The sequence below is a fragment of the Corapipo altera genome, unplaced genomic scaffold (genome assembly GCF_003945725.1).
Source record: "Corapipo altera isolate COAL_440 unplaced genomic scaffold, ASM394572v1 114, whole genome shotgun sequence".
Taxonomy (NCBI): Eukaryota; Metazoa; Chordata; class Aves; order Passeriformes; family Pipridae; genus Corapipo; species Corapipo altera.
The window spans coordinates 133,114-155,328 of record NW_020885009.1 but is presented as its reverse complement, the minus strand read 5'-3'; the positions used below and the strand labels follow the sequence as shown (position 1 = coordinate 155,328).

General features: G+C 40.2%; 1 protein-coding gene across 2 annotated transcripts in view; it reads left to right on the top strand.

Annotated features, from left to right (window-relative positions):
* The window catches only part of SHANK2 (SH3 and multiple ankyrin repeat domains 2), a 324,085-nt gene extending 310,409 nt beyond the window's left edge, over positions 1-13,676 (top strand). For both annotated transcript variants that reach the window (XM_027667371.1, XM_027667372.1), the window contains one exon: positions 8,499-13,676. In XM_027667371.1, the coding sequence (XP_027523172.1) occupies positions 8,499-9,072 (574 nt within the window). In that variant the 3' untranslated portion in view covers positions 9,073-13,676. The remainder of the gene's footprint in view (positions 1-8,498) is intronic.
* The last annotated feature ends 8,539 nt before the right edge of the window (positions 13,677-22,215 follow it).

Below are 22,215 nucleotides of genomic sequence, written 5' to 3'. Positions count from 1 at the left end.
ATATAAATTTGTAACGCTGTCCAATTCAGGTTTGGCAAATTCTTTAGTTTTCATTATGGAATACAGAGGCTCAATTTGGAAACAAAACCACCCAAAGCATTATTTCAACGTGGCTGAAATCCTACTTCTTTCCTGAGAAGTAAAACCAAACAGACATCTTTGCAAATCAGAGAGAGGATCCTGGGATGTAACAATGCCAAAAGAGCTATGAGGGAATAAACAGGATAAATTGGCAGTGGAATAGAGCAGCAAAACTCTTGGCTACCATTTGACCGTGGGAGAAAATAGAATTCCCGGTGGGAACAGGAGGAAAGAGAGCTGTATTTTCTTTTGTTCCGTTTTCAGAAGTGATATGATTATGTTATTTTTTGATTACGAGGTTAACTGAAGATGATCAGAAAAGTTTACTCAGGATCTCTTTTCTAAGTGAAGTGATATGTGGGAGCCAGCAGAGGAGAACCAGCTACCCACAGATATTAAAAGTATGTTTGGAAAGGTGCTGCAGGCAATTCCTTTTCATCTCAACAAGGGTGAGGTAGAGAAATGGAAATGTAGAAGATCGGTTGTAGATTCAGATTCCACCCCCTGGAGCCGGGCAGGACCTTCCCCTCTGCCTGTGCAAAACCAGCCCCACATGCCGGGGGTGGATGAGAGAGGATTAATTTCTCAGCTTGATAAGAAGTTTGAAAGAGGGAGCAGCATAAGCCGTTGATGCTTGGTAAATGCTTTTTTTTTTTTACTGCTTTTACTCCTGTCTTATCTTTTAGAAGTTAAATAAATTACAACCTTTCTAGGCCACTTGCACAACTGCCACAATTTTTTACAAAGCTGTCAAATATTATGACCAAGGAATACCACCTTGTGAAAATTTCAAGTATGAAAGCTAATATTTAAATTTTAAAGGTAAAATTCCTAGAGTTTCTTGGGGTTTTTTTCTAATACTATAAAGCCTATGACAGCCAATTGCAGAGCTTGCAGCCCTTCCCTGTGAGGTTGCATTAGAAAGGGAGAAAAGGAATTTTAGCTCATGAAAAGCATGGATTCTGCTAAATTAAAGCACAACTAGTTGGCTCTGCTAAAGGAAAAATGATAAAAAATAAGTATGCCTGTTCCCTTCCCTCAGCCAAGGAGAGGGATTGGGAAGTGTTATTAAATAGGAACAACTTTCACAGGCTTACTTGGATGATGTTCACAGCCCAAGCAGCCTGATGAAATTAAAAATATGTAGTTGCTTATTGGCCCATACATGAAGTTATAGCCCAGAGTGGAATCCTAAATATCCCAAAAAATTTCTTTTGCACAGTAGGTGTACAGTTGTGGTTCATTCACAGCAACTGCCCAGTTAGGGTAGTACAGGGGTGAATTAAACTGTAGATAGTTCTTGCCACAGAAACCTATAAAAATATCTTTTTTTGTATATTTTTGATAAATGAGGATTAGGAAGAGATCATCCTACAGTACTGAACATAATTTCTCAGTTATTACATTAAAACCACCCTAAACTTGCTTTTATTCTCTGCACACGGGTTTAACAATAATTTTACACAGGGTATTTATAGTTTTCCATGGTACTTGTGGAGACATCGAGTTTCAAGATTTTTAAATAAAGCCTGAAAACTTTTTGCTGGAAACCGTCTGCTTCTCAGTGGCAGTGGCTAGCCATGGGATAGGGAAAAGGAGTCTGTTAGGAGAAGGAAAAAGAGAAAGAAGCGAGAGGATGCACTTGCTTACTTTGTACTAATAAAAGCATAGTTTGGTCAGAAGATTTGAGAACAGAGACTCCACTCCCAATTTTGGCCATCATTTACTTTAAGAAATTTAAGAAATTATGGCCATAGATAGCGATTTTAATCTGGTCTCTCTAGGTAGTCAGGTCCCAATATCTGACCGTCGCTCCCTCTAGTTTTCCTCATCCATTCTTGTAGAAAACCTTGAGGGTTGCTTGAATATGGGGTTCTGTTTGACCCAAACACCCAGAACTAAAGCCCCAGTGATGAGCTCTGGTTGTGATTCCTATTTTCAAATTTGGATATGCTCATGTGCAGCACTGGGAAGACCCAGGGAGGGAGCACCTGCCTTGGCAGGTGACGCTCTTGCTCTCACCAGGACAGGAGGACAGGAGATGTAGTATCAACCGTGGTGTTAGAAATACAGTGGTGCTATAAATTCACTCGAGAGGCTACTGGCTTTTACAAGGAGCTGATAAAAGAATCGGGGAGAAGAGAAAGGCAGGATTTTTATCAGGTGAAGGGAGGAGTGCTGGCTCTGTCTGTGAACCCGGCAGTTGCGTAGCAACATGGTGATCAAGTGCAAGCCTTTGAGACCGGCTGAATAATGTCAGCGTGATTAACACAGGATAGACCCCGTGGCTGCTGGGGAGAGAAAACACAGCCCCCAGCAAAAACAGCATCCTGGCTCCGAGTATTAATAAAGAATAATGAACAGCAACTGCCGCTGCTCCCTCCCAGCGCTGGTAGCAAAATGATTGGTAGCTTTGCCACAGAGAGAAACAATTTCTAGTTCAAACAGTGCTTCTGTTCTTCTGGCTGTGTTTGCACAATGTTCCTGTGGCCTCTGGGGTGAGCTAGCGTCACTTCTGGTAGTGGAAAATGCTCATTATAAATGTGGGAGTTGTGGAGGATGCTTAACCAGGTAGAATTGAGTCCTCTAGGAAAAATAGCCTGTACTGTGTTGGAATAACAAGTTTTAAAAGTGGAACTGTCTGTGGCCAGTACTTTTGGCCGTCTCTGAATTATTTTTTTCACAAGTATCTGGAAAAGTTCCTGGTTTTTTCACAAACAGGTAAGGCAGAACTGAACTTAGAAGCAAATCTTGCTTAGTAGCAAATCCAAGGACTGATCCTACATCTGGTTTGTTGTAAAGGGTGTCTGGGTCTTGTAGTTGGTGAAATAGGTGGGATAGTTCTCAAGCCTTGATTTTTCACTTTACTCTCTCAGTAGACTAATTTCATGTTGTTAACCATTTGTCAGCCAATTTCACAGAATTGCTTGCTTTGTTACTAATTTCTGCAGTGTTTCAGTCATTCCATTTTGTCATTTTTATTTGCTGTCATGACTGCTGTTGTCAGAGGAGGGTCATGCTGAAGTGCCATGAAGTAAGTGCCAACCATAAAGCATAGAATATTCTATATTGTACATTCTGCTTCTTTTAAACTCATTGTTATTGCATTTTAGTGACTTTGGTGTTGACTTTGTTACACAGTGCAATGTGAATTAGATCAGCCTAATCCAGAAATGGCAGCCATCCTAAAACCAGGAGTAGGATGTCATTTCAATGTGAAATAAAAGCCACATTCATCAAAGAAGTATTCAGAAAATTTTTAATAATGTGAGAATGTAAGAGAAGATTCCTGAACTTATGTCTGAACACCTAAAGGGGTGTGAATTTTCAAAGACACCCAAATTCTGCTGGATCTTTGGAGATGGAGAGATGGGGAGGGATGATTACTGCAGTTTTATACACCCATGTGAGGTTAAAAGTAAAGGCAAACCATCCCTTGATATCATTAAGTCATCACTGTTAACTCTTTCCTCCCTGGAACCTGTGGGATTCCCCCCTTTCCCCTTCCAGCTTCCCTTTTCCTTGCAGCTCTGGAAGGAGAGAGGGCTGGGGCTGTCTCCTGGCCCCGTGCCCCTCATCAGCACCATCTCTTTTCTGCTGATTGTGTTATTCACATGGAAACTCTGGAACAGACAGACTCCCACAGACCCTCCTGATTATTCTTCCCTCCAACTGCACAGCATTACTCTCAACAGAACCAAGCATCCCTCAATTCTTCTCCCTAAAATAACACTATTATGAGAAGCTCTGTATCCTGCCAGTCATCACGTCAGCCCTTGTTCTTCATCTTCCCCCAAAACAGACAATTATTGTCTTACTTTCCTACCATACAATTTTCCTTTGACAGTTCAAAAAGAAAGTAAAAGTACTAGGAGAGATGAAGGTGAAGTCTGGGGTTTGTGTGGTCTCAGAAATCTAAGAAGTTAATTTCTCTCGGTACCTCTGTGGAGGAACCACTTGCTGCTTCTCTTAGTTAAGATGTATTTTCTCTGATACAATGGAACAGCTGTGTCAGAACCAGCAAGTCGTTTGGCAGGTTGCAGGATAAAACAGCTCCATGAGCTGAGCATGATGTTTTTTGGGGTATTTCCATGGGAGCTTCCCCACTATGCCCTCTTCCACTGATTTGCTTCTGATATTAACAGTAAATTTGAATCTTGCAAATATAATCTAAAATTTAAAAATAATTTCTTACCTACAAGCTGTGTTGATGGCTTTTATACTTGGAGGCATTGTGTCACATAGGTTATATATTTTGATTTTAATATGAGGCAATCAGTGCAGGCTCACAGTAGTAAATGTTTATAAATTACTACCATATGCTGATTCAAATAGAACACATTTTATTTAAAATAATTATCAGACTTTTCACCTTTTTTAAAATGAAATTTGGGATTTGGCAGGTTTAATATGGATTTAATGTGTTTAGGATAACAGATGATCAAATAAGGCATAAGAAATTGCTCTTATTAAAAATCTGGAAAACCCATAACACAACAAACCATACCTGCTTTCCAGCTGGAATGTGCTTGCTCCTTATTGACCAGGATGCGAATCAACCAGAAAATGCAAGACAGATGATGGTTTCAAGGCTGTGTCTGCACCACAGATTGTATTGGAGATGTCATAAATTATAATTTAGGATGCATAGGAGTTACATAAATATCCTTATTTTTTCCGTTGGATTACAATTACAGTGCAGCAGTCTCTATAATGTACTGGAGTTGATATGGCAGGTGAAAAAAAGAGGAAAAGAATGAAAAAAGTTGTCTTGGAATTAAAGGCTTGGAAGTGAAAGCCTAGAAGTGCTACTGTGGGCTTCAGCAGACTTTTGTGACCTCCGCTTGAGGGCTGTGCTGGGAGCAGAGCTGGCTGAAGCACAGCAGCTGGGAACTGAGCACAGTCTCACTCTTGCAGGTTGCTGAATAATTTTGGAGGCAATGGTGACCTCAAGTTCCTGTGGTTAAAACTTTGCCCTAAAACAGGAGAGCTGCTGCAGCAGTGGGGACATAGACGCACAGACTTGTCCGTGTTCCAAATTGTGTAGAAGAACTAATAACCTCCTTGAAAAAGGGGTGTTGCTGTAGGATTGAGCCTGTCCATGTTAAAGAAATACTCCTGAGCTATTGGATAAAAGGTTTAATATTTAGAAGAGCTGCACAACTCATGTGGCTGTAAACTGAGCTGGTATTGAAACCTCATGGATCAGTTAAAATGAAATTCTTATCTCTGCTCCAGAGTTTTACTGTAATGGTCAGCAGTCCTCAACCTATGGCTTGAAAAAAGGAAGATGTCCCTAGATCTGCTGCTGCTTCTAGCCACATGAAGCCAGTACTTTGATCCAGGTTGACAGAAGGCAATGGACCACAATACCTGGGTTGCTTTGCTCACCCAGTATTCCTGCCTGTGGGGCTGAGAAGGGTAGAGAACACTAGCTAAGGAATGCTTAAAATAAGAACACACACTTTACTTTGGGAGGTTTTACTTTAGTGGTTTAATATGCTTTATTTAAAGAAACAGTGACAGTGATTTCCTGAGTGGGGATGGACAGGGAGTCTATAATAGGAACAAAATAGAAGAGAGGCAGCAAAATTGAGTTACAAAGCAGAAGGTGTACACTGAGCCTGGAGCTGTCAGTCAGTTAATAAAAGTTATCTTTCATCATCTAGCATAAATGAACATGGATTTTCATCATCCATTTGATGTTGTCATGAGGGGTGTGAATGCAAAACCATAATTTCTAGTATTTGCAAGACAGGAAAGCTAAGTAGAAGAGCGATTGCAGGTAAAGATCAGGGATTAATTTTCCATGTTTTTACAAAGCTCATTCTGCTTTTCTTGCCCTCACTACCCCAGCCTTTTTCAAAGCAGGTTTTTTGTTGATTTAAAATTATATCATACCTTAGGAATGAGTGTGAGACTCCTCATGCTAAGGTAAAGTAGGTAGAAATAACTTGCTTCCCTTGGTTAGTAGGATTTAATAGTTTCTTGCCATAGATTTTTTATTTGTAGGAATGCTTAGCTCCAGCCCTAGAAGACAACAAGAGCCATTAATCTCTGAAAAATCACAGGAAACAGTCAAAACCTTGACAATTGTTTCCTTTCTTTGTCAAATTACAAAGCCATAAGTGCCAGAAGTGTTGTTCCTACTGGGGTTTAAGCGAAGTACCAATCTTTCAGAAAGATCCCCCTGGTCCCATTGAAGTGTATGGAACAACCTGTGGGAAATCAGTTGCATTGTTCATGTGAATAAGATATATGTGCTCCAAGAAATTATTCTTAGTGCTTTTCTAATAACATGATGTTGGAGCTTTGTTTGAATGAGACTTCCCATGTCAGGAGCATGTGCTGGGAATGTTGGAGTGGCAGTGCTGCAGTTACCTGGTGTCTGGGATGGTTTATTTTGTGCCAGAGCCCCAGAGGGGATGCAGGGAGTGTGTGGCTGTCAGAGCTCACCACAGCCAGCAGCCAAGCAAGAAATCACTGAAGGAGGTCTCCAGGTCAGGGCTACTGGGGCTGCAGTGTGAGAGAAAGGGATTAATAACCTGACTTTTATCAATGCCTCTGGTGAGCTGCCTATCTTTCTTCATTTTGGTGATGGATTAGTATGTCTCAAGGGGAGCAGGTTAGGGTAGGAGGTGAAGAAGTGCCAGCACCACCATCTTTTTATTTAAAATTTTAACCACTCTTCTAGGCAGAATGTGAGTGACCAAAGCCAAAATGCCCCCCTTCCATGGGCCTTCCCAATTATATGGTGCTGGGGAATAGACCCAGTGAGGCAGGATAACTCTATGTGCCACATCTCCCTTCCCAGCAGTCCCAGTGCTCTGCTGAAAGGAGAAAAGCCACCATGATTACTCAGGGCAGAGGAACACAAGAGGGTCTCTCATTATCCAGCACATTTAGTGGTGGGGGGACACACCTCAGAGACAACAGAGGTAGAGTTTGCCCCCTGCTCTGTGGATCATTTTCGGTACTTCATTTGGTGGCAATTAACACAAAAGGTTTAAGCAGTGACTTAGAAGTGAGGCCACAGTTTCTTCCATACCAGCACTTTAACTGTAGGGGCTCCAGAACCGTGGTCTTCCTTTGGCTCCATAAGGTCTTTCTGCACAGCAGTGAATCTGCAGGTTTAATGGAAGCATTGTATGTGACATCGTGCACCCAGGTTATCTTCAATTCTGCCCAGGTAGGACATGTCAGGCCTGGGAGCAATATGGCACTCAGAAACAGAGGGCTTCAGTCAGGATCCAGGGTGGAATCCTGGATCATCAGCCAGATCATCCCCTGGAGTCCATGGCGTTGCTTCAAGGATAAATAAATCCCTCCTTTGGTCTGCAAGTGCTTTAAATTAATTGTCTGAAGGTTTTCCAAGTTGGCAGGATATTTTTGAAGTGAAAAACTCTGGAGCTCAAGGCGTTCAAGAGTTCTGTGGAAGGTCCTGAAGAGCACGCACACTGACTGGCAGACTCTTCTCATGGGAATGAGGGCTGTGGGGTTAAGCATTTTGTGATATGAACAGACCCAAACCTTCTAAATTTGCTTCTGTAGCCACCAGGCAAAAGCAGACCTGCCTGCTCCTTCACCCACCCTGTCAGCCGGGGCATCAGAGCAAGCATCTCATGCCTGCTTAGTTTGTAATCTGAAATTAATTTTCTTTAGGCAAAACTTGATCACAGCTACATCACCTCTGGGCATGCACAGGAGCAGGGATTTTGTCTCCTTAATTTTGTAGTGAAACTGCCAAAGTATAATTTCTGTGTAGAAGGAAATGGTCACAAAGTCTTTTTAGGAACCTTAGAGGGAGTGTTTCATGTTTGAAGCACAAAAAATCCAGCTGAATAGAAAGGGAAGTAAGAGGAGCTTGTGGGGCATGTTCAGTGAACAAACGGGACTATAAACATACCCTATAATATAAACATACCATAAAATTCACTGGGTAGATGCCTGAAGATCCAAAATCCATTGCTTCTGAAACTTTCTACAACTATTATTAACCATGTTATATGTAAAACCAGTGGGTTAAAGCTGAAGGATCCCAACCCTCCACATGACGAACGGAAGGTCAACTCCTGATCACACTTCACAGGGAACACAAAGTGCTCATGTGCTTGATCCACTTGGTGTTTCTCATTTAACTAGGAGTTAATTTGGTGTGGCCTCAGAAAGGAAGAATTTGCTCTGGGAGGTGTTTTTCTGCACTGCTCATAAGTAAAGGTTTTGTTTTGAACTATGGCTTACCATTGGTGGTCCTTTTCCAGGAAAGATTTCATAATATAATTTTTTCTACTTTTAACTTGATGTGACTCACTAAAAAATGGAAATATTCAAGCATTCCCATGCAGTAAGTACTACATGTTGAGCCTTGCAGCTGCTGGCTGCCAGATCTAACTCTCCCTGTCTGTTTGCAATTGCAGGAGCACGGAAGTCATGAGTACTGTCTCAGGTACACGAAGTACAACAATCACTTTCACTGTCCGACCCGGAGCCAGCCAGCCGATCACACTGCAGAGCAGGTCCCCAGACTATGACAGTAGGACCTCAGGAGCAAGACATGCTCCAAGCCCCGTGGTTTCACCAACAGAGATTAATAAAGACATCATACCTGCCTCTCTGACTGCTTCTGCTTCAGCTTCATCTCCTTCTCCAACTCTGTCTGATGTATTTAGCCTACCTAGCCAGCCCCCTTCTGGGGACTTATTTGGCTTGACCACAGGGCGCAGCAGGTCTCCTTCTCCCTCAATATTACAACAGCCAATCTCAAATAAGCCTTTTACAACTAAGCCTGTCCACCTGTGGACTAAACCAGATGTGGCAGATTGGTTGGAAAGTCTAAACTTAGGTGAACATAAAGAAACATTTATGGACAATGAAATAGATGGCACACATTTACCAAATCTACAGAAGGAAGATCTGATAGACCTTGGAGTGACTAGAGTTGGGCACAGAATGAATATAGAAAGAGCTTTGAAGCAGCTGCTGGACAGATAAGAGTAGCTATTTTGCCTCACAAACTTCTGTTGATAACTAGAGATGGGCTGGTACTGACATACCCCAAATGCCTTGTGTGTCTGCGAGTGCCAGCAAAATTGGGGGATGGGGAAGGGAAAAACAGTTGAATTCCTGGTACTCAGGTGATGCAGACTGTATGCTACATGCCCAAACACAAATCTAAAGATGTTAAAGTAAGTGGGGCCATTTTATTTCAAAATTGTGGGGAGATATGAGAGAGAGACAATTGTTAACTTCAAAAATACTATCTCTTGATGCCCTTTACTGGGATCGTGATGTACTACTTTTCCTTCCATTTCAAATTGCAAACATTTCAGGACTTTTTTTATTGAGAAAAAGAAAAAATAATTGAATTTTATTTTTTTCTCTTCTTGACCTTCAGTCTCCGAGAAGGCTTCCTTCCCCAACCCTTGGCTCATTTTAAGAGGACAGGTTGCTTGATTACCATTCAAACCCATTTTTTTTAGGAGCAGAGGCATGATATTGAGATGGGTACAGGAGTTCATGTTACTCTTTTTTACTGGTTTATCTCTCTGATTTGTTGGCAGTGAAGCTGGTTGTTCTGCTGGAAGTAGTTCAAAGGTAACCTTGCTCTGTTTTACCTGGTATTTCTTTATTTCTGCAGTTATATTTAGCACTCTTCCAAGGTGGCAGAACAAGTTCAATATACGCTCCATTGACTTGACCTGTAAGATAATGCAGATGTTGCATAAAACCCAAGGAGGGATGCACACTTAGAGGTACAACAAAATGAAGCTAGTTTGAACCTGAGATCCCCAGTTTTCAACCAGCTAAACCACTGCTAATTCACAATGTGAACTCCACAAGCCAGGAAAAATTTGGGGTCATGTGCAGATGCATCTTTTGGACTCAACAGTGAGACACTCAAATATGCTGGGCCCTGAGAGGTGCTGTTTAATTCAGTGAGTGGTAAGTACTTAGTTATTTTCAACATCAGGCCAAAAAAGAAGGAAAAAGGCAGATGAATGTTCCCATTGAAGTCAGTGGGAAGGGTGCCAGGATTTTAAGATTTCAGCCTGTTAGAAATGGAAATGTTTCAGCTTGTTTAAAAAAAAAAAGACAAAAAGGTGACACCAAGATGGAAAGAGCTGTAGAGTGTCTCAGGATGCATGTATTCCAAGAGCACAAGATGTTTGGGGAGGGCTCCAGTGTCTCATTTTATCACTGTTAACACGTATTGGCTTCTTGACAGGCACTGGCTGGGTGCTGGGGGGAGGTGGACGCTGCTCATCCTTTCTTTGGCAGGATAGATGTGTTTACCCTGCCAGAAACCAGGGCTGGGTGCTGGGAGCAGGGAGAGCTTTCCAGGAGACTTCAGTCAGCAGGGGAGAAACACCCACATTTGGTTCACATGACTTTTTAAAAAAATTTCTTTTTTATTTTTTTGACATAAATTTTAAAGTTAACAAGTCTCTCTCTACATGTTTGGACTCTCCTTGTAATTAACACCTCTGAATATCTGTGAGTTTTGTAGGTCTTTATGGACAGAATATTCAAGATGTTCAAGGTGGGTAAATTGAGTGTGGATGGCTAAACTGCCTACCTACCATACTTTCAGGTTCTCTTACATTTTACAAGGTACCTGACTTTCTTTCCTTGATATGGTCCTTGATATGGTCCAGCCTATCTCTAATTTTTTTATTGTGATTATTTTTTGCTCACAAACAAATGTCTAATTAGGTCTGCAACAGCCCTAGTATGAGTACATAAAGTTTAGCATTTTAAATATCTTTCTTTACTGCAAGTTTAAATAGTTGTACAGATAGTTTATAAGCACAATATTTTAAGAAAATAAGTGGCTGGTCTACTGGGCAGCCTTTGTGCCACTTCAGTGCTAGGAAGTTAAAAACAAGGAAAAAAAAACAACAAAAAAAAAACTTTTTGTGGTTTACTACTATTTCTGTGGAATAATTATAAAGTCTTGACCTTTTTAAAATCAACCTCATTTGGATGCATCTGAACCAGCAGAGCTGTGTTATATTTTCTATCTTTGCTAGAACTTCTACAGAGGAGGATGAATATTTCTTCAAAAGTGGTTGTAGTTACCAACACATTGGATACTCACAAAAAGCAACTTATTTAGCCTCCTGCCCCCTTTATGGAACAACAAATATTTTGACCTAACATCTGTTACTACACTATATTTGTATTTGAAAGTTCCAAGGAACCTTGTAATAAAAAAAATGAAGTACTAAGTCATTTTCCTTCCAAGAGTACTGAATTTTTCCATAGGTGGTGTAGAAAATGGCAGTTCCACTCAGATAGTTGATGCTGGCAACTTGAGGCCATCACATACTTTAAGAAGTGAAAAAAATGGTAATTTAGCCATCTTTGTCTTCCATTTGGTGATACGACAGAATTCAGTAAATAAACCACTAATGCCATGCTCTTTTCTTTTTTCCTTTTTTGTTTGTTTGGTTGATTGGTTTTGGTTTGTTTTGTTTCTTTGGGTATAGTTGCTATTACCTCTATAACATGTGCCAGAAATACATTAGAGAATAACAGTAGTAAAAGAAAATGTAGAAGTTGACTTTTAAGCTGCTTTTGAATCACAACCTTGTTGAATTTCTGTTGAACAAGTGCTGACACACCTTTTAAATTCCAGTTGACATCACCCCTTTCTTACACAAGTGTGTTTCTTGCTCTTGTGCATCTTTTCAGGCAATGAAAGAGTAGGTGCAATGCAAGGAGTAGAAAAGAGGTTGAACATGTTAAAGAGCCAACAAAATAGTTGATTTTTTACGCTGTGTCTTACGAAATGAAGGTAAGGAGACCTGAGAGGACCTCTTTCACCATGAAAATACACCTCTGCCAAGATGAACTGGTCTCTAATTGGGGGATGGTTTGGCTACAGAAAGCAATAGTAACAGATAACGACATCACCTCTGAGTGTTCTCACCAGTCTGGAAATGTTAGGGGGGAGGAGAGAAGACCCATTTCTTTCATACTACTCTGAAACTGAAAAACAAGTCATTAGAGATCTATGATATTCTGGGTTTTAGGATCAACTTTTGTTTATATACTGTAATTTAAATAAATTGCATTTACATGCCTAATTTCTGTAATATTTGTGTATACAATACCAAAATCTTACAAGATGTAAATTGTGTATAACTGCACAGACTCCTTGCCCTAGGTGTCTGAGAACATTTTAAGTTTAATTCATATATTATAAAATTACTAGATGTGACTGTTGATTTACAGAATTTACATATCACAAAAAGTTAATTATTTGTGGTACTTAAGTTAATAAAAAAATAGTGAATTCTTTTTCTTTTTTCTCAGTTCTTAAAAAGCATTACCCAGTTGATCTGGCAATGATTATGTGTATGAGCCACAAATATTGATAATTTTTCCATTACATTTTTTCTTTTCTTTTCTAGATATTAATATGTTTCTCGCTATAGTTTGTGTAACAACTTGTGTTCATGTTATCTATGTTGCTGTAATTTTTGTGCTTTAATTCCTCTTATTTCAACTGATTAAAAAAATCAAGCTCCTGTAACTTGCACTTTTCCCCAATCCTTAATACTCTTGTATGGCAACCAAAATTACTGTAAGAAATAAATATAATATTGCACTAAGGTTGTGGTTCTGATTGCAAACAGAGAACACTGTCTGGATTTTTATTAAAAAAAAAAAAAGTTGCCAAAAAACTTGCAGTTTGTTTTGAAAACACATGAAATGTTTTAATGAAATGTAGGTAGAATTAATGGAAAATAATCGATTTGTTGTTGGAAAAAAGCATTTCCTGTTTATTTTTTCTTTTTGGTTAAAGCATTTTTTATGCTGAATGTTCGTTTACTGAATTTCAGGTTCATAATTGAAGTTTGGAAAGTAAAAAAAATTTTAGGAAGAGATAGAAAACTTCATATCTAATTGCCTTAAGGTGGATTTGGAATAACCATAGAATGTTCTTTGTCCTGGCTGTGCATGGGGAGAGGGATGCATGTCGTGAACTCAGTGCTACTGGTCCTATTCTGTTCTGCAATTTAAAAAGGCACTGAAAAGTGGGATTTTTTTTTCTTTTTTTGAAAAACTTTTGTTTTGGGGGGGAGGAGCTGGAGATATTGTAGGGTAGAGTAGCTTTCCAGAGGAGAGAAGGGAACAGTGCTCCTTGTGACTTAAAAACTGTACCAGTGGGATCTGTTTTTACTGTGAATAAACAAGGCTTCAAATGGAAAAAAAAATAAGGAAACAATTCACATCTTCTTTTGGCTTAAGTTAAAAATTTGTTTTTCTGTCTTTAAATGGTGATGCAATGAAGAATATTTTTATTTTTCTTTTCTAAGATATTGGAATAAATGCCTAGAACTGTTGCCATTTGGTTTCATATGTTCCTTAACTACTATTCTCTTCTCAGATGTTGTTCTAGTTCATCATTTGTGTAGCTACTTCTCTCATAATTCTCCAACAACAAATACTTGGCAGCTTTGTTTTGTTAAAAACACAGAAAATCGGCCTGTTTGGGTTCTTTTTATTTATTTATTTCAGGTATTGTGGCAATCCAGTGCTAAACATCTTTGTATCTAAATAAAGTCAGGTATTTACAGTGCAAAACGAAGAATGCTTTGCAATTGTCTCTGCTTGTTGGCCAAAGAAATGAGAAGAGTTGATCATTGCTGTCATTGTGTACATTGTATCAATGTGTTACGTTCTGTTTTATTCTTTGGTTTGGGCATTTTTCTGAATTTTTTTTCCTGTATTTTTCTGCATTTTGAGGACTTTCATTCTTTTTGTCTTTTGATGGGCCATCCAGAATATCACGATTGTAACAATACATCGGAATGTGTGTTTTTCTAAAAAAAAAATGTATGTGCCTTATAATTTCCAGCCTAGATCAGCTACACTGTATTTAACATAAAAAAGCTTTATCTTAAAGGTGGTTTAGTACCTGACAAACAGAGTGTGCAGTGCTGGGCTTCGGAGGGAGCAGTTAGTGTCGCTGCATTAGGAAAAACAGATAAACTGAATTCATTTATATCTTATTTTGCTACATTTTTTGGCATGACGAGCCTGATTTTAAACCTTCTATTCAAATCAAGTAAATGAGGGGGGAGAAAGTGAAATGAGACTGTTATTTTTAGGTTGTTTATTGCCATAAATACTTGGTTATTGGTGTAGTTGACATGTGCTGTGTTTCACAGATGAGATAACAATACTAAATAAACCAAGCGGACTTAATGCTGTTAAGTCTGCACCAAACTGGTTCTATACCGCTGACATCTAGTGGAGTCTGATGGACATTGTTTCAGAGCAATAGAAGATCTTTTGCAATATTTCTTTCTTTTCAACAACTGTCATTCTTTCTATGAGAAATAGTTTTAGAAGATTTTGTATTATTATTTAAGTTGGCCTCCATATGTAAGTCATAAAAATAATTACACAAATTATACATGAATGAGGAGTCTTTAAAGAGCTGTAAATGTGTTTTCTAGTCTATGTGTGCTTCTTTTTTCTCAGTTTTATGTTTTGAATGTGAGCATCTCCTTCATCTGCATCCAGCACGTTTTTAATGGGAATATGGTTTTTTGTCTCCAGTACTGTAAATCTCAGACTGTTTTGACCAATTCCTGACATTGCAATCTGATGAACAGCAGCTTGTTTAGCTCCAAACTCTCCAAAAGAGAGTGAGGTCTTTAGGTCAGGAAGCAGTTCAGAACACCAGGGGGGCTTATTTTCCCAAATGTACTTGCAGAGTTTGGTTTCTCCGGTAAATTTTTTTTTCCTCAGGAGTGATGCTGGGAGGAATACGTGCACGTGTGTGTGAGTTCTTGTATGCTTTCAATGTAAAGGTTCTTGGGCAGCATTAGAAATTACTGTACAAATAGGACACCAGTGTTGCATGTGCTTAAAAATGTATTGGAATCAATGTCACCGTGTACCTGTTTGCTCTGGAAATCTGAAGAGAATACAATATACAGAAATGTCAAAATCTAATTCATGTTTTAATGGGTTATTTTCTACTCATATTTTCCCATTATCTAACTGTCTCTAATCCCCCAACTTTCTTAAAAGCAATTTAGAGTGATTACTTGTAAATTTTAGGGAAAAAAGCGCCTTGGAATAGCTTAAGCTGAGGTTTGGGAAGAGGAGCTCACCTCTCCATGCACAGCCTTCTGAAACCTCAGATTCCTTTGCCTTAAGGATGTTCTTCTTAAAAAAACAAATCCTGAGGGAAGCATTGCCTTGTTATCACAATGTAAAGGATTCCCAACAGTTTTGGGAATGGCCAAACATGGCTCTTCCTCCCCTCCAAGCTGCCTCTAGAAAATACTTAGTGAGGAACTACTAATACGTGTACTAATACATTTGTCCTTTTTTTTTTGATCTTGTTGGTGCAGCTTGATGGCTCCTTTGAAGCCAAATTCAGACCTGCAGTGGGAAGGGCAAGGTGAGAGCTGCAAGTTTCTCATTAGAGGAGATCAGACAGAAAGGGGGCTGAGACAGAATTTACTTATAATTCACTTATTTTTTATTGATATAGTTATTACTTATCATTTCCTTGTCACACACAGTGTTGAAAAATGAACAAAAATTACTTCTTTTTTATCTGGATGTAGTCAAATTGGAGCTTTGTGTCTAATTGAGCTAAAAAATACAATTGTGTTAGAATTTTTTTTACTTCAAGTCCTGCTGTATCCTCTATTTATATATGATATATAAATATATATATTCATATATATATGAGACATTTACTCTGTCTCAGCAATTTCCCTTCTTTACAAAGCATTGGATGTTAGTTTTAATGTGTGCAACAATCTGTAGATCTGGTTACCTCACATGTAAGACTTTAAGTGTCCCAGGAACAGCTGTACATTTCCCTTGAGGCCATTTGAAATCTCTCGTAATGCTAATTTTCTGCATTACGGAGAAAACCCAAACAGGAGTAGTTGACTTCCAGAAGCTATTTAGCAATTTTTAGGGAAGAATTTTTCTTCCTCACCTCTCTGTGCATTCAAAGCAGATCATTTGCACACCTGGCCTTTTAGTCTGGCATTTCTGCAAATGGTTTCATTCAAACCTGTGCTCTGGTACCACCTTGGTGCAAACTACAACCTTTAAAGATAAGTCACTAATAGTAGAGCTAGTACTGTTTGTGCTAGTGAAGAGGCTGGTTTATTCACAGGGATACACTTGAAAGACCAGTGCAGTGGAAAGAGGGAATATTCTCTTGTACAACAAGCAGAGAATCTCTCCATGAATCCACAGGACTGTTGGAGGGGACAGGAAAGAAGAGAAAACTTTGTCTTGATAAAGACATGAACAACACAGAGCCATGAAAAAGGCATTTTGCACAAGAAGTAAGGTCCTATTAGTGTGAGTGGGCTGGAGGGTGTTCACAGCAGCTCATAGAGGCAGGTTCCAGCGGGAGAGGTGTGGGAAACAGCTGCTGTGCTTTAGGATCTGGGAGTGGGGGCTGCAGCAGGGTTTGGAATGACTGTGTCTATTTAACCAGGCAAATAGGAGGCTGAAATGAGATGTCTGCTTTTCCCACTCACATGAGTGGGTGAGCTGCCAGCATAGGGATTGTAACTGAAAAGAACGTTGGCGCTGGAACATGTTACTGATTGGGGATGAATTCAGGATGGAAGCTGGGAGAAAATCCTGACAGTGAGAAGAATGCGGCTGTGGTGTAGTGTCCTACAAGGAATAGCATGGAAGTTCACCACCCCAGGGGCTGGAAGTTCATAAACACAGGAGAAGGCCTGTGTTTATCTCTCATGGCACATGCTTTATCCTGAGCACCTCCTTGCAAACTCATCTACCAAAGCCATAGGCTTGGAAAAACGGGTGGAGGGATCCCAGCCTACCCTGGGAGCAACCCCCATTGTTGGAAAGATGGATGGAGGCTCTAAAACAGTGTTTCCCTGCTGGACAGAGGTGTGAGGTGTGGCATCTTCCAGGTGAAGCCCTTATTCTGAAGGAGTTCAAATTGTTTAACCCACCATGGCATGGGAGAGGCTGTGGAGGCTCCCAGGATGAGTCCATTCCTCAGAGAACAGGGCAGGACAGAAGGGACTGGCAGCTGGGAAGCCCAGCTGTCATAATTCCTTCCACCTGCTAGAGTAGGTGATTACATTCTTACATATTAAATTATTTACTGTGATATAAATTCCTCCCTGTGAGGGTGGTGAGGCCCTGGCACAGGTTGTTCAGAGCAGATGTGGCTGCCCTGTCCCTGGAAGTGTTCAAGGCCAGGTTGGACAGGACTTGGAGCAACCTGGGATAGTGGAAGGTGACCCTGCCCATGGCAGCAGGGTGGAATGAGACGAGCTTAAGGTCTCTTCCCACCCAAAACATTCCAGGCTTTTATGATTCTATGATGTATTTTACACAGAAAAAGAATAATTAGATTAATATTGAAGCACTAGATGAAGCACTGGAGCAGGGAAACAAAAACCTAGGATATGCATCTAAGTGATGCCAAACCTGGCTGCAGTGTCAATAAATTTCAGGGGAGAGGGGCAACAATTTGTTCAGGCAAGATAAAATCCTGCCACCTCTGCACAAGCAGTGCATCCTCTTGTCAGCATGAAACAAGTGAAATAAAATAGCTAAAGTGAAATAATGAGCTGCAACTCATTAGGGATTAAGCTCAAGATTACACAAGACTAAGCAACTAGCCCTGATCTACTGTTAACAAATGCCATTTATTCCTCACCTTCAAGTTCTGCTTGTTTTCATGGCTTGTTTTGTTATTTTTTTCCAATAAATAAATAAATAAACCAGCTAAAGATCGTTGCATTCATGTTGGAATCAATCACTCCCGTTCCACTCTAATTGAAGGGTTTTATGTGTATTACATCACAGCTGACATCATCTCATAAATCTCTAAAAAAAAATAGAGCCAGGAAAGCAAACATCAGATTTTGTAACACTTGAAGTTAAAGAGGAACAAATTCGAGTTGTTCTTGACTGATTTTGCTGGATGGCCCTGTGGACATGACTCCATTCTTACACTTCCCTCTGTAACAGGGTGTCCCCACATTACCAGGATGAGCTGAGCAAGTAGGAAAAGGAAAGGGAAAGAGGGGAAAGGGAAAGAAAGGAAAAGGAAAGAAGGGAAATGAGATTTTTCCCCCCAAAACTAAGAAGGGGAAGGGGAAAAGGGGAAAAAAAAGGGTTCTTCCCACAAAACTCACGCTGTCTGTGGCTGACTGTGGCTGGGATTTCCCCCCCTTCGTTGATGGGCACAAGCTGCTGCCAAACAGCAGAACAGAGGAGGGAAAGGGCGATCTGCTCCCCAGAAAGTTCCTCTGCACATGGGTCAAGCCTCTCCGATGAAGTCTGAGAAGATCTGGGTGACGGCAGAACAGGGCGCAGGAAAAAACAGAGGAAAACCGGGGCCAGAAAACAGCCAGATGACCAGGCTGTGAACAAAGTGAACCTCAGACCGCTCCAAGACACGCCTTGCCTGAGTTAGGGCAAAAGTGAAGTGCCTCCCATTTCTGAGGAGAGAAAAAAGTACTCATCACCCTTCCCCACAGTCTTCGGAGGGCCATCAGCTTGGAATGCGGATCCTTTGTGTGTGCCAATCACCCTAGGCAAACACCTTCCCCCTCCCTCATTTAAAATCTTTCTTTTACAGCAATGGAGGGGAAAGAAAAATTCCCTGCTTGCTTTTTTAGAACAAGTAAACCTATGACAGATACTTACAACTTCAGTGTAAGGATTTGTTTGTAGTTATCAGCTAGAAAAACCAAAGGCCAAAACTAACATCAAGGCTTTACAGAAGAAAAAGGTTATTCAAACCCAAATTAACAGCAATGCAATTTTAAAATTAGTAGACTCAGGTAGAACAAGCCCATGGAGAATCTGTTTCCAGGCTGCAATAGAAATAGCACCCAATATTTAGTAAAGAAATGTTATTATCAACTTGAGATACTCCCAGGCTGTATTTGAGTTTGGGTATATTGCTACAGTAAGAAAGGTTTTGATTGCTTTTGTTTTTATCAATGCTTTTTTGACCACATTAACACTGTTGTGCCAGAGCAGTGACAGGCTTAGTTAATTAAGATTTTTTTCTGTAGCTAGCATATAGATGAATTCAGGGTAAGATGATACATGCAGTAGTTTATATTTTACCAGAAGTGGTAATAGCACCCTATGTGCCTGGGAATAGTCCCAGAATGGGTTAGGCTGGAAAAGCCTTCTAAGACCAAGTCCAACCATTGTCCCAGCACTGCCAAGCCCACCACTAAACCATGTCCCCAAGCACCACATCTACATGACTTTTAAATAATTAAATAATTCTAAATTAAATTAAATCATGATCAATCTTCAATTTGAGCATAAAGCTACAAACACTTACAGGCTGTGATGTGCACAGGTCAGAGGCCAGGGCTGTCTGACTAACAGCAATATTATTAATAGTGTTAGAAACAGCAAAAATGTAAATGAGTATGTCATCACCTGGCACTGTGGAGGTTAAATGAACACACATTGCTGAAGAAAATCAGTAAGGGGATGAGGTGGGGCAAGGAGAAGATGACAAGCACCTGGGAAACAGCACCTGACTGCAGAACTAATCTCTCCTGCCATCCCTCAGCATAGCAGACAAGGAAATGTTGGCTGACCTTGCATTATAAAGGTGCTTAACTTTGTTTTATTTAGGGTGACTTGGCTCTTTGTGGTTCAGTCATGAAATACAAGAGCTCTGTTAGTGGTGGTTGAAAGGATGAAATTTTCCATGAAAAAAAGAGCTCCTCCTGGGCTCTGGCCCCGCTCTGGATCTGGCAGAGAACAGCTCCTTCTCTTCCAAATTCTGAGCAAATGCTGATTCCTGTCCAAGATTCAACAAAAAGCCCAGGGCTATTTTAAGAGTGTCTTTGTACTTTTGCTGACCCACCTGAAGTTTAGTTTGTCACATGCTTTGCTTTCAAAGAAAAGGCCAATAATTACTCGTAGTAATAATTACTGCACTGTGTAGGCAAGACAGCAAATTGCATAATTTCTCTAAAGCTTTTGTAGGCCTTACAAACCTTTTAAAAGACTATCCAATTCTCAGCAATGCTCCAGCTCCTGACTTGCCATTAGCCTGATGTTTACTCTTCATTTAGGACTCCTGCTCTTGCAGTGGAGTTTGCTGTCTAGAGAATTAAAGAATCTTCTTTAGCTTTTCATTTCAGCATCTCTGACTTTTTTGCACTTTTGCTGCGCTGCTTGAAACTTCTAGAAGCCAAAATCTGGAATTTGAAACTGAAAAGGCTGACCTGGGAAGTCATGTGAGCCCAACTCTCTGAGGACCATCATCTTGTTTTATGGTGAGAATTCTGCTAGAAGTTTATGTTAGCCAGAACAGCTGTAGGCATCCCCTGGGCTTTGAGTTGAGCAGCTGGGAGGACAAGGACACCAAAACCCACCCTTCAGCTCTGTGGTTATGACTTGGCCAGCCTCCTTTCTCTGCAGAAAGAGGAGAGGTGAAGGCATCTAACCACAGAGCTGTGTGATTTTTGGAGCCTTTGTGGAGCAGATTGGCCTCATGCCTGCTCTTAATGCTAACAAGAAGGTATTTTTAACTCTGAAGTGCCACCATCTCTTTAGGTGACCATTTAGGTGTGCAGCCATTTCAAATACAAGAGGGTATTTGAAATTCCATTCCCTGCAAGCAGTGCCCCATTTTCAGTGGCCTTGGGTAATGGAAATAGCTGAAATAGCTGATTAATTTTTTTTTTTTGGCTACTTAAAAGTAATTGTTTAATCAATTTTGCCTGACTCCACAAAGCCATCAAACCCTGGTTTTGTGGCAAGCTGTATTAGACCACTAGGCACCTCTTTTTAGGGCTCCCTTGCTGCATGCAAGGCACTCCCCAGACAGCTGAAGATGTATTGCTCCTTTTTCTGTCTCAGCTCCTAGGACAAATGTATCAAGTAAAGCTATTTTGATCAATTCAAATTCCGGAAGCCATCCAAGGCAGTGCTCTGGACACTTAGCATTGCATGGTTGAGATCAATTTTTGCTTCTTTCCTCTTTCCATGGACTAAATATATCAATTTCTCCTTTGCCAAGTAACTTTAGAGCAGCTTCTGTAAATCAAGAGAGAAGCAATGGGCTCAATGTGAGGGGAATTTGAAGAAGCTTCTTTCAAATTTAGTACAAATTAGGCACCACAATCTTGGCATTCTGTTGATACTTGGATATGGACATGCCTGTATTATTGCAGCCAGAATCTATAACATAGAAAGCCTGCAGCAAGGTGAATATTGACTACATGAAACAGCAGTTCTTCAACTTCATACCACCAGGAATTGACTTGCTGGTGGAGTATTAAACATCCGTGAGTTGCACTTTGAAAGTCTCTGTTATAGACTGAAGGGTCTCAGAAAATCATAGAGGGCTTTAAGTCTGCATTTGCAAAGCTCTCATCTAAAAGTAGGGGCTTCAGATAAATATCCTTGGTAACTAGCATTTACTCTACTTGATAGAAAAGGCACCTAAAAACTAGAATATCCTGAGATGACTGAAGCTGGAAGGTCAACTGGCACAGGGAAAAAAATGCAGAGGATGTACAGACCACATGCAAGGTGAAAATTTGCTGGTGTGCATTTTATCTAAGCCAAACCACTTCTTCAGAGGATTTCCGGGTAATTTCTCCTGCCTCTGCTCCTCTTCATTGGTTAAGAGTCAAAAATCTGGTTGTTCCTGCTGTTGAAAATCTAGTTACATTAAAAATCAACAGCTACCAGCAACATGGAACAGTCAAGGGTATCTCATGACTGAGAATTTCTCCACCTCCCATGTAATAGCTTTTCAAACTCTGTCTTTCTCTGTTTATTGTTGCTAACAATTATAGAAATAGGCAAATGAAATATTTTAAAATATTTATATACAAATACTTCATTGATTGTTCCTACTATGTGCTTAATTATAATTTGGAAGAATGATACTCAGAAGTGTAAAATCAATTGATTAGACAGTGAATAAAATCAGTGCTGCTGCTGCCTCCTGTCAGCTGAACCCCAGCGACAACAGGATTGCATTAAGCAGTAACATGATAAATTCAAGGTGCCAGGAAAGTAAATGGCTCACCCAAAGTCAGACAATGAATCAGTAACAGAATCCATTAACAGAAATTAATGGGCTTGCTTGCTGCTTGC